The following is a 13,619-nucleotide window of genomic DNA, read 5'->3' on the forward strand; positions in this document are numbered from 1 at the left end:
TGTTTGATCAACATCCAAACAAGGCCAAAATATGTTCAATACATAAGTCAAAGATTAGTAATAACATAAATAAGAAACATGTGAAGATCACAAATATGATGTGAATAACATTTATATGTCAACATACACGTGCTAAATTAGGCCATGGTAAAGTTTAAAAAGTCAACTTGAGTTCATGGTTTCTACTTTCTTTTGCTTTTATAAAAAAATACGTAAAAACAGAAATGGTAACTGATTCTGATGTTTATAAATTCATATTGTAGTTTTAAGAGCTACTAACCTAGCCTGAACCTTCTTTGTTTTAAGGTTTCTTCGTTTTAAGAGCTACTAACCTAGCCCCTCCTCAACCTTCTTTGCATAAAAGGTTTCTGCTTGGGGTTCCATATAAGACGTCCACTAATATTCACAATTGCTTATTGTTCTGGATCTTAGTTTACAATTTATTATTTTTACTACTACATTGACAATAGAGACATTACAATTAATTTCAAATCTACATTACTAACTGTTTCAAAAAGTCTTTGCTTTCTGTACCTACATGTAAATAAGTACTTCATATCAACTTTTGCTTTCAGCGTACTTAAGTAAACGTCAAGGAGTTCTCCGAGGAAAAATTGCTAAACGGACAGACGAAAGAGTAAAAGTGATGAGTGAGTTAGTAAGTGGAGTACAGGTGATCAAAATGTATGCGTGGGAAAAGCCATTCGAAAAACTCGTGGATAAACTGCGCAAGTATGTATCTCTTTGTTTATAATTTATAACCACTAAGATAAAGTCATACTATAAGAAGTAAAGTTAACTTTAGCGAGTAAGTTAGTTGAAGAGCCAATATGGTTTAGTCGGGGGGAGACTAAGTCTTACTTATTTGTAACGCCAAGTGACAAGTGTAGATGCAGTCTGTTTCCACTTGATGCGACTACTCGTATCTTAGTCCGTATGAATGACACGCAATGTATTTATAATTAGTTAGAAGTATATGGATACAGATTTCTGAGACTAGACGACCTTTTTCCACACTACTTACACACCCCCACTCTCCCCTTAAACAACTGTTAAGCTGCAACGTGATAAGCAAGTACCTGGACAATTCAAACGCTGAAATGTACATATGCAAAGGAGTTTTATCCACTCGTGTATTAGTTTTTAATCCTCGCTTAGCAAATATTACGTCCGTTTATGTTATCTTAGCCTAAGACTAGATATGAAATGTTTGATACAATCAGTGTATTATGCTATTTCCATGTTGGTTTAGCGATATCTTGCATGCGTGAATTGAACACTTTTATAATCAGATATCTACGCGTGTCATATAACCATGACAAGATATAAGTAATATATCATATTTCATAATATTTACGTTGTAAAAATCAAAATCAAATACAATATTAATATCACCATGACTTTTGTATATTTTAAATGACAGCTGATTCATATTGATAACATTTTATATTACACTGTTTTGTTTTAATATTTATAAGATACTTAAAGGACCTACCTACTGTAAGCTTGTTTAATATACGGTCGGTGTTTTATATACGATATTTTAAAAGAAATAGATGACTAAATGAACATGCAGATCGCTTGATAAATCCGTGTCGCCCATGGACGCCTGTAATCAATTTTAGAGAACAAGTATGCTAAATGCATCGCTATCCCATTGAACTGAGATGTAATGTCACAAAAGATTGAATCTGCCTCACTCTTTAATCCAAAACAGATCGATGGTAGATTCATTCAAGGTCGATCGTCAGTTTTTATTATACCAATCGAACCATGCTGCCGGTTAAGGGCTCGTACACAAAACTGCGATGCGACGTCGCATCGTAAAAATCTGCGAGCTCTCTCGACGCATCGCAAGAACTTGCGAATTAATTCGCATCGCACATTCCTGCGATGTTTCGTCACACTTGTTGACGCCATTTTTAGTTCGTTCTGAGACAGCGTGTGGGAAAGACGTACAGACCTGTATTTGTTGGGTGGGAAGACGTATGCAAAAAAAAGACAAAGTACGTCGTTGACTTTTTTATATTACTGATTGAGGAGCGCCCCGTTCTTTGGGAAACTAAATATAAAATAAATGATATATGATAAATGGATGAACCCAAAATTTTTCTTTGTTACTCTTTCCTGTATCTCTTAAGCAATAACAAAAGTACACACTTCTTTTTACGATCCATGTTACGACTTAATTTTCAAAATACGTTCCGTACGGTTGACGGTTGTCGAAAGAATGGACACCCTGGGAGACACTATGCCGCACGATATCGCAACGCAGAAATTCGTGCCGCAATTTTCTGCGTTGCGAATTCGCATCGCGTCGCATCGCAGTTTTGTGTTCGAGCCCTCATGCCTCCGATATTAATAATTGAATACTCGTTCTTAAACGATCAAAATTTTACCTACCAAAGAACAAAATTTCATGATTATTTACTATCCATAAATTATCAAATGTCCATCTTTGGTAGCCAAAACATTGTAAGAATTTAATATCACCTTTGGCGTTCGTGCTTAGACTCTACATTTAGATGTAGAAAACATGGATCAGTCGCCTTGGATCGTCACTGACCACATTCTCTTCTATTTGTAAAAGGCTACTGTTTGAGATAGCTATGGTAAACTCAACCATCGATCGGCTATGGTTCGACCGATCATCGATCGATTATTTATCGACCGATATCCGTTGATTAGTCAAAGTTACCACCATCCTATTAGACGTGTATAGGTGATGATTGATGTGTGGTGTGAGGACACCCTCAGATGAACATCGAATGGTTCTACCACTTCGGCCACTTCCACATTATTACTTTATTTGTACTTGACACCAATCTTGAAACTGTAGTGTGTTTTGTCTTGATGTTTGACGCCTCAAATGGCTACTGAGACTTGAGACATTGATCGAGACTGATTGGATATACGCGTATAGATAACGTCAAAATATTATGATATTGTATGAAATAAAACGTTTCTGTATCAATTCAAATGAAGTGGATATAATATATCACATTTATCTTTTACATCAGTTGATAAATATGATATGCAATTTTATTGACATAAATTGTAAATTGTTACATTGTTATTAATTAAAAGCGAATATATTACACGTTTCTTAGACTATAAATAGACATAAAAATAAATTATTACTCGGGTATTTACATATTTTATAACATGTTGTATAAGTTAAAAGAAAATGTAGAAAATTTAATTAAAGGTTTAAGTTGAAGTATAAAATTATTAAATATGTTTTTTTTAGTTTTGTTTTTCAGTTTTTTTTTTGTTTTATAGCTGGGCATAGGGCAACCCGCATCAGTTTTGTTTTAAGCTTCTTACGTTAATGTCGACCGACGAGTAGGTTACCAATTCGACCAGCTGACCAAGTAGGTCAGATATGTCTACAGACTATCTTTCACCAGATTTTATGAGAAGTATTTCTTTCCCAGATACGAAGTGAAATTCATCATGCGAACTTCAATGATCAAGGGTTTCTCCACGGCGTTGAGCGTGTTCACCGAACGATTCATCCTGTACGTTGCTGTGGTTTCGTTCATCTTGTACGGCGGTGATATTAGAACTGACATCACATTCTCCCTGGTCCAGTACTTCAATCTGTTGCAGCTCGCCTGCAATATCTTCTTCCCGCTCGCCTTAGCGTTTTTGGCTGAATCGAAAGTTTCGATACAACGGTTGGAGGTAAGTCTTAGATATAAGTCACAAACAAAAAAAATATAAGTAGGGATCATTAAAATCCTCAATGTTATTTTGAAGCTTATTTGTCTTCGAGACGAATTACAATTGAAGTTGTATTTACTTATATTGTTACAGAATTTCCTAACCCTAGAAGAATTGGGATCTCAGAAAGCATTGGAAGCGAAAACGATGATAATGAACACATTAATGAACGGCAGTGAGAAGGAGAAGCCCATGAACAACGACAGACTGAAGCCCACTGGCCTGGTGCTGGCTGGGGTGAGCGCGAGCTGGCAACCTGACCCCATAGTCGATACGTTGAGGAACATCACCTTTACTGCTAAGCCAGGAGAGTTTGTCGGAATCGCCGGGCTTGTTGGATCTGGAAAGGTAAATGATAGTTAATAATGTTTTTAGACAACAAAGGATGAAAGGTTTTGGCTAGTTTATAATGCTGGTGTAGATAAACGCGGATTGTTAGATTTCGAACAGCTTTGAGGAGAGAATAATTAATTGTATTTATTTGAAACTTCTTCAAAAAAAAGTTATCAACACTGTGGGAAGTCTACAAATTCGTATTTGGATATTGGACTGTAGCCTCAACGCCTCTAACTCTGAGAAGACACGTCCAGTAAAGGGACGATAATGAGCCGACGACGACGATTAACTGTTAGGCATGTTTGATTTTCTTACATTTTTTTTTTCGTAACTGTGAAAGTAAGTGATAATTAGATTCTTATACACACGTAACATACATGAAATCTTCGGTGTATTTACACTTTTAAACGGAAGGTAAACTGCGGGGCCCAGCTCATATTAAATAACAAATAATGACGCATTGAACACTCATAGCTCCTCACTAGAATTTCATTGTGTCACGGGTGTAATGAACACACACAAAGACGGTGTGCACAAAGACGGTGATACCCAGAACTGATATTTAAATTATTTATAGATGTTTGCCTGAATATTTCTTGCAACCACATGTGTACTTAGTGTGTGCAAATAAGAAAAAATAATTTGCTTAGTCACAATGGAAAATTTATTTATTCAGTCATTGAATCATAATAATTATTATAGGAAGTAGGTAAATCTTAATTAAGTATTTTATACAAGACTTTAATTTACTTGATTAATACAACTGATTATATTTTAACTGATTTCTGTCTATTTCGTATTACTTGATTTATTTATTTAAAAAAATATTGCATCACGTCTAAGAAGAAATGTACAAAAGGGCAAACATAATGCCTGATGGCATTCTCTACCAGTCAATCCTGGGTGGATGAAGAGAATTTGCAGCAGGTGTTATGCTGAAGTAACAAAGAGCGATGGACAATAATAGAAACAGCACATATATCAATATGTATTAAAGATAACTTTCGCCGTCCTCATCAACCAATTGCTCTTCCACTGCTGGGAAAGGGAATCTTTTCAGAATGGACTTAGAATGGCCTTAATTTTACTCTATGAAGTATAAAGTACAAGTAATTAATAGACTGCACACATCTTTAAGATTTTTTTAAAACAACGTTTAAATGTTTTTTCCATTTTTTCATCGTCATTAATGCACGTAATAATAAATTTCTGTGTCGGTGAAGGAAAGGTAGGTACAAATCTGAACGTTGTTTTAAAACATCTCAAGCTATAAATGATAACAATGGACTCTATAGAAAGTATCTACTTGCAATATCAATACCATTAGATAAAACAATAATAAAGTAGGGAGGTACTTAACATTTAAATACTTGTTGAATTAAATACAAAAAGTTGAAATGATTGATAAGTAATGCCAAATACGCGAATAAAATATTCTGCGTGATGTGCTTCAATAATTATGTGTAGGTAATTAATTAAGTAGAAGAATATATCTAATGCCTGGGTCATTGTAGAATCATGCTTTGAAATTGATTGTCAACAGAAAAGGTCATAGGTACGTACATTCAATCCTTATGGAACTCAATGGTACAGAACAAATTATCAGATTTTAATAGTTAATTACAACTTTAAGTGGTGCTTAAGTTCTAAATGATAGACATTGGTAAGTCTTCGTTGTTAAATAGCGCGAATACCATCACCGAATACCATAACCTATGAGCGTTTGTATACTTAATATATTCAGTTGTGTTATGCGAGGTGTCCTAAAACAGTGGCGAAGTCGAGGTTAGCGAAAAAAATTATGACCTTTTTCTGACTTATATAATACTTAGCAGTTGTTTTAGTAATTCTGTTATTTACGTATTCGTAAAAAAGATGATTTTACGGGAGGGGTCTTAAAACGTATGGCAAGAAGTTTAGGTAATGATTAATATATTCAATCAATCAATAATTTGATCGATCAATAATTTGATAAACATTAAGATAGACTCGTGTACGTACTTCTTAAAATTACCCGTTCATTAGTAGATACTTGTTATCATTTATACTTATGATAAAATGAAGTATGTGCATTTATTAAACAAATTCCATAGTGAAATGATAAATCAATGCAACATGCAGTAAGTACAAAAGTGAAATTGAAAATTGGTCTTAAAATATGTCGTAAAATTAAAAAAATCGTAGAAAAATAACCATAAAACTAAAATAAACAATACATTATACTAAACTCTTACTTTTATTTACATATATCTTGCATAATTATTATGCGAAAAAAAGTTTAATTAATTTATAGTTTAATTAATTAATAAGCACTTACTTATAATGATGAAATTAATTAAACTTTTTTTAAATAATTATTGTCATTTTACTTTATGTCATAGCAAATATACTAATTTTAATAATGAAGTAAATTGTTTTAGTAAACGTTAATAATGAATTTGAATAGACCGGTGATTCTTCGAAAAAAAAAGAAGATGGGTAATAAGAAATTCGGGGAGTCTGTGTCGAAGAATCACTTGGGCGAGTTGCAACAAACATTTATGTGCTAGCAAATTGTAAATGTCCTGCCAATTTTATTAGTTAAGCAGGCGTTACAGATAAATCCTTTTAGTAAATTGTAATAATAAATTCTAATAGTCGTCATTGCGCAAGTGATTTTAGGCGGATTGCAACAAACATTTATGTGCTTGCAAATTGTAAATTTCATACCATTTTGAATAGTATTACATATTACTAAATTATGAATAATAAATTTGAATAGTCGTTTGCTGCAAGTTATCCTGGGCGAGTTGCAACTGACTCTATGTCCTAGCAAATGATAAATTTCATACTATTTGTAATAATTAAGTAGGAATTAGATATATATTATAAATCCTTTTAGTAAACATCAGTAATGAATTTGAATAGTCGTCCTTGCTGCAAGTGATCCTGGCGTGTTGCAACCCACTACACTTCATACTATTTGTAATAATTAAGTAGGAATTAGATATATATTATAAATCCTTTTAGTAAACATCAGTAATGAATTTGAATAGTCGTCCTTGCTGCAAGTGATCCTGGCGTGTTGCAACCCACTACACTTCATACTATTTGTAATAATTAAGTAGGAATTAGATATATATTATAAATCCTTTTAGTAAACATCAGTAATGAATTTGAATAGTCGTCCTTGCTGCAAGTGATCCTGGGCGAGTTGCAGCCGACGCAGGGCTCGGTGTCGCTGGGCGGCGCGCGCATCGCCTACGCCAGCCAGGAGCCGTGGCTCTTCGTGGCTTCTGTCCGCCAGAACATTCTCTTTGGCCTGCCGTATGACAGATCTCGGTATAAAAAGGTAAGTTTTTAATAAAGTTTCCTTAATATTTTAATTTGTTATCTTCTTTACAGAATTACCTTTCCAATTATTTATTATTCTATGAGAGTATTTTTTATTTTTAAGAGACGTATTATTATTATCTTTCTATACTACGTATTTACGCTTAGTATTTTAAATGTAATTTATCTTTCCAATTTTTACCTACAAATTTCTAGAAGGCATTAAATGTCTAATTTAGATCTTTGGTAGTTAAAATACTGGACAGATTTATTATAAATACCGGGCGTTCGTCGGGCTCCAAAATTTGAATGCAGTGCTTTTCCCCTAATTTGTATTCAGTGAGACGCAACTGCCACAATGGATTCATGCTCGCCTGTCATACATTCGAACCATTTTGTGTCTCGTTTCCTACATACAAAACAAGAATTATAATATTTTACGAGTATCGATGAAAGAGCATTTCCGAACTATTCCTAAGAACTCGTTCCGTACAGAATACCGATTCGGGTAGCTCCTAAAGAGATAGTGTATCTTACGCGGTGTCCACATGCAAAGGAATATCAGGAAGTGGTTTGAACTATTGCGCAATAAATCTTTCTGAGTGTTATCATAAATAACAACATACGCTCGATTTAGTACGATATTATATTTTACTGGACTTTCGGTATCGTATCAAACTCCGCGTAGGTATATAAGATTGTACAATAGCCTATAATTTTATTGTATGCAAATTTTATGTACCTAGTTATAAATACTAGCATAAAATTATAACAAGTAGTTAGGGATGATAATTGTATTGTCATGTTTTATTGCATTTTTAATGATGACTAAGGCATATCTGTACTTCAAAAACAACAAGACTTCTTCAATTAATTATTATCACAATAATGAATTACGTAGGTACTACAATTATTTCAAAGATCCTTGAAATACACACCTACCTACGTTATACGTGGTAGTAAATAGTGATTCCAAGCAACAAATAAGTATGCACAAAAAATCTTATAATTCTATTATTAAAATGAGAAGTAGACATGTGCAACTGGTACAAAATAGTGTTGTAAGTTCGGTACATAGTACCTACTTATTAGATTGTTAATGAGATGCGAGTTTTCCTATATATTAGGTGTAGTGTATCATATTGTGGGTAGTTTGTCTCGAGCGCATACGACACGGAATGAGAGCGGACTGTGTGGGGGCAGTCATGCTAGACCGTCGGTGAGTACGGGCGTGTTGGTGCGTGAGCGAGCCAAATGGGGTTTAAGTGATACTACTATCCCGACGTTGAGTCGGGAACACTACATAATGGCGACGAGGATAAAACTGAATCACTTGACTGTAAGTAGAATGTTTATTTTTAATCAATGGGGGAGAAAGTAATACATTAAGAACATAATACTTCATACGTCATTAGATAAAACTTAATTGATAGTTTAGTAAATTATATACGTTACTTGAATAATGTAATTTGAAAGAGGTAAAACTTTTACAGTAAACCATGAGTAAACCATAGTGGTAGTCGTACACACCCACACAGCCCGGCCCACAGCACAGCACAGCCCAGTGTGTGGGGTAGGTGTGTAATGTGTATCAGAATATTTACCGCGTAGTTACCCTTTTGTGTCAGACATATGACATTCGCCGTGTTAGCTGCTTTGTCACGTTGTATGAACAGGTTAAGTTTAAATAATTGTTACTTTTGAGTTGTTCCCCATTGATTTGAAAAAATTGTTCAAAAGTTACCTCCTAAATGGAAATCTTAAAGAGACTATGTACATTGGAATATAATTAATGTTATTGTTTTTGTCTGTTTTTATGACAAATAGTAGTAAAAGACACTTAAGTAATGTGTAATAAATATGTGGTAATATAAAATATAATATACAGGTCGCGTGTGGTCATTAAATCTTGAAGTGACTGTTACAAAAAAAAAAATATTTTAACATGCAAATGAAATCTAGAAGTGAATTTAATAAATAAAGTCATAAATCTGTCATAGGTTTACAAAGTCACGGAAAAGACTGTATGCAATGCAATATACTAAGTAGGTATATTCCAATAAATTTGGAACAGTTGATCGATTGCTTACAAAGACATCTAAAAAGGTTATATAAGGTTATCGGAATAAATTTCAAGAGGTTATTAGAATTAGATATCAGAGTAGTTGTTACCTGCAATTTGTAATCTAGTTACTAACTGCGACTGGGGTGCTTAACTGCATGTAGTTATGATTGCATTGTAGTTGACTACTTTTGATCGTAACATAACTCAACTACAGTGATCAGACTACATGATGTAGCTATTAATTTGATTGCTAAAATCTAGTGGTCATATCTACTGATTATTTGAATTCTATGGATTTATATTTTGCAATGAAATACGAGTAAAACGTGGAATAAGAGTACAGCCTGTACAGCCACCCGAGTTAAAACCCGAAGGTGTGGGTTTGATTCCTATGCCGCCTATGGTCTGTTTGGTGGTGGGACTTAACGCTGCACTTTCGCTCTAACAGGCTCTTGACTAACTACCTAGCAAACCACAAGTAGGTACATAAACTTGAACGCGTGAGCTCGCGCTCGTATATACGATTTTTAAAGGCCCAACATCATTTTAAATATGTAGTTATGAAAAGTAATCATATAATTGTGATTGCAACTACAATTAGTAGTTAGTAATCAAAATGTTTAACTACTTTTTTACGATTACTTTTTGTAATCTGTAGTTATAATTACTGATTACTATATGTAATCATAGTTAATAATACTGATTACTACTGAGTTGGATTTCATTTTGCCAAACACTTAGATACCACAATAACGTAAGGCAAATTGTGCGGAACCGCGATAATTGTAGGATGGTTTAATCATAAAGATATGTAAGTTTATAGTAGTAGTAGACCGGACGTTGGTACGAGGGGTGTGATCTATGACTTATTACCAATTGGTAATTGGTAATGAATTGTTCTGAAACATAATATGTCAAACGCCAGTCAGTTTAAGATACTATTAGTGTGAAGCGGGATGGAATTTTTAATATGGAAAACTTGTCAATGCCCGCTCTGTGGCCCTGTGTACTTAATCACTTTGCACAATCATGGCAGGACTAGATGCGTGGAGTTTCAGGGCGAGTTGCTGTAGTACACTATTGGTGGACACCCGGTCCTATGGCCTCGTGGGCTTCTGCCGGGAAGTTGTTGCTTGCGAAAGTTCCTCGCATCTACGTAATGAAACATCTGGCGCAGAATAAACTAGGTTGTTTACCGAATAGCAGATGGGCATCTGTGAGATGACAGCTAATTCAGGTGATATATTTCCATTTTGTTACAATTCAGGCTCAGAGTGTTCCGTAATCATGGGGATTGTTGCGGGACATACTCGTATTTACGATTGTTAGAGAAGTCGCGGACAGTAGAGAGTCATATAAACGTGTTGGGGCGTGCCAGGAAAAAAGGGGGAAAAAACTGGCGACACACTACCGTATGTTATTTTATATATGTACTTGGAAGCGGGTAGGTGACACTTACGAAACGTTAATAATTTGGTTTGGTTTGGTTAGGACTTTAGACAAAATGTTACTTTCAGTGTTACTTTGGGGTTATGTCTCGATTTTTAGAGCATTGCTATAAATATATTGTATATTTTGATAATATATTTGAGCTATCTTGGTTTTATCTAATTTCCTGAGCTATCGCGAACGTTAATCATATTTCCAATTTGATCTAAACTTTAAAAAAAAAAAAAATCACACTTGGTATTTGTAAATAAGTAAACTGTTTCATTAACAGAGGTGACGCTAACTCGTGGTTAAATTAGTAAATTATAAGTTAATTGTACAAGGAGTCAATTCAATAGAACGAACATATAAATTTACATTGTTGACATTAAATGTACTTTGTTTGACAGTATATCGTGTTATTTTTGTAATAAATTGAGGCACAGAATTGAGTGGAGTTGTTGGAAAAAATCTTAAGCAGTATTTTAAAATGAACGGTTAAAATAAAACAACATGCAATAGTGATGTGATGGTGACAACTATAAAAAAGTGTTGATAAATAAGTAAGTAATAATGCTTATTGGCATAATATTTAGGGTAATACTTAAGTATACATTTCGTATAATTCGCGAGCTGTGAATTTTGTGAGTTTTGTATCCCTGGTTATATTTGGAACATTTGATATAGCCGATTTGCTATAACTGATCGGTAATAGGCCGAATATCACTAACGGACAGGTGAAACGCGACACGGGCACATTGAAGGCTGCGCTTGCCATCATTGGTTGTCTAACCTAACGTTAGACTATTTCTAGGGTCACGTGAGTAAGACTTGAGCTCATTGGTGGTGCTGTGACGGCATTTGATATGTGTTTGCCGTGGACGAAACGATGGGTAGCATTTGTTAAATTTGGATTCTGTCTACGTAGGGCGTGGACCGGGTCTCGGTAAGGCAAGAGACTTAATGAGTATACGTATGAATTAACGAGTGGCTTTTCGGTACGTGACATTGTGCACTTATAAGTTTATATTACTTACAAATTATAATTATGTTTAGGGCATTTATTCGGTCTCATCGTGTAAACAGATAAACTTGGTCAGCTGCGCTCAGAGTTCTTTGAACTCATTTTGCTATATAGTTAAGTGTAGTTAATATAAATGAGAACCCTTTAGGTTTCTTACTTCCTTTTCAATGGTAAATAGTTATAATACGTGCAGTGAGACAGCTGCTATTAGTCATACTTTAAAAGCTAGAGGTACAAGCACAAGGAACGATCGACAGTTGACTTATACCTTGTAAAAAAAAAAAAAAAAAAAAAAAAAAAAAAAAAAAAAAAAAAAAAAAAAAAAAAAAAAACAACAATTGCGTATCTTGAATACACCAAACTTAGTCACAGAAAGGACTTTGTTGGAGTTTATTACGAGTAATAAACATATCAAGGACCAGTTGGAAAAAAAAGACGGAAGTTTTGGTTCGAAAGAAAAAAAATAACAAAAAGCAGGAAGAGAGAAGAAAGGTATGCTGACGCTGCATTGACTTGCGATAAAAATTGATATTAATCCCAACATGCAATTGCGGTGGCATTAAATTGCGGTGATAATGAATGCGTTGGCAAAAGAATGCGTTGACATTAGATGGCGTGAACATTAAATTGTGTTTGGGTTGGCATTACAATGCGTTTACATTACAATTAGACGGCTTGGACATTAAATTGTGTTTGGGTTGGCATTAGAATGCGTTGACATTAGATGGCGTGGACATTAAATTGTTTTGGCATCATAATGCGTTGGTATTAAATTACGTTGAAATTATATTGGGTTGGCATTAGAATGCGTTGACATTAGATGGCGTGGACATTAAATTGTGTTTGGGTTGGCATAAGAATGCGTTGACATTAAATGGCGTTGGCTTGAAATTGCGTCGGGATTAAATTGTATTGGCATTAATTTGCGTTGATATTGAATTGCGGTGGCATTCGACTGCATTGGCATTAAGTTACAGTAATTGTATCTATCTGAACTCAAATATTAGCAATACAGGCTTTTATGAAAAGGAAATACGTAGGATGACTCTGCTACAAAGAATATGGAAAAATTGGAAACGGAAACCAAAATGAGATGGGTGAATTCAGTAGTATTCTCCATATTCAACTACGGTTCAGAAACCATCAGAGACGGTCAGAGACATGGACGGTTGCATATTCCCTGCATTCCCTGAACTGGTTGGATATTCCTTGGACTGCATCCTGCATCAACAATTCCATTCTTTGAGAGCTTAATGTGCATACCAGACTCTCTTCCATATATTTTTAAAAAAGTACTGGAGTTATTTGGTCACATTTCCGGAAAAGACTGAAACAACCTGGAACAACTGAAGATTACTGGCAAGGTAAGCGCCCAAAAGGCCGTATACTAAGATGGTCTGACTAAATCCGAGCATCACTCGACACTCTCTCCACGTAGCAAAGGAACGGCGTAGATGACGATGTCGTGTTAGGAAAAAGAATTAATTATGCAATAAATTGCGTTAAAATAAAGAAGGGGAGAGATGATGTAGTATATGAACTTGGGGTAGTTTGTGTCAAGCCTATTTGTATTAAATTGTGTTTACATTGTCAAGGCGTAGATCAAGATCAGATTAAGATTATAGTGAATGCCCCACTACAATAATGCACCAGGAAGGCGGAAACGAGAGAAAACAGTAGCGTATTGTAAAGCGTGCCACTAGGACCACTGGGACAAGAGCTTAAGAA

At 34.7% G+C, this 13,619-nt stretch overlaps 1 protein-coding gene across 1 annotated transcript in view; it reads left to right on the top strand.

Moving 5' to 3' along the window:
• LOC140747457 (ATP-binding cassette subfamily C member 4) overlaps positions 1-13,619 on the top strand; it is a 46,976-nt gene that overhangs the window by 17,307 nt on the left and 16,050 nt on the right. Inside the window, exons 5-8 of the mRNA XM_073079916.1 lie at positions 576-732; positions 3,438-3,687; positions 3,820-4,074; positions 7,226-7,393. Of these exons, the coding sequence (XP_072936017.1) occupies positions 576-732; positions 3,438-3,687; positions 3,820-4,074; positions 7,226-7,393 (830 nt within the window). The remainder of the gene's footprint in view (positions 1-575; positions 733-3,437; positions 3,688-3,819; positions 4,075-7,225; positions 7,394-13,619) is intronic.

Source organism: Epargyreus clarus, unplaced genomic scaffold, assembly GCF_041222505.1.
Source record: "Epargyreus clarus isolate Ecla_fem2 unplaced genomic scaffold, WU_Ecla_fem_2.2 ptg000014l, whole genome shotgun sequence".
In the NCBI taxonomy this organism is placed as follows: Eukaryota; Metazoa; Arthropoda; class Insecta; order Lepidoptera; family Hesperiidae; genus Epargyreus; species Epargyreus clarus.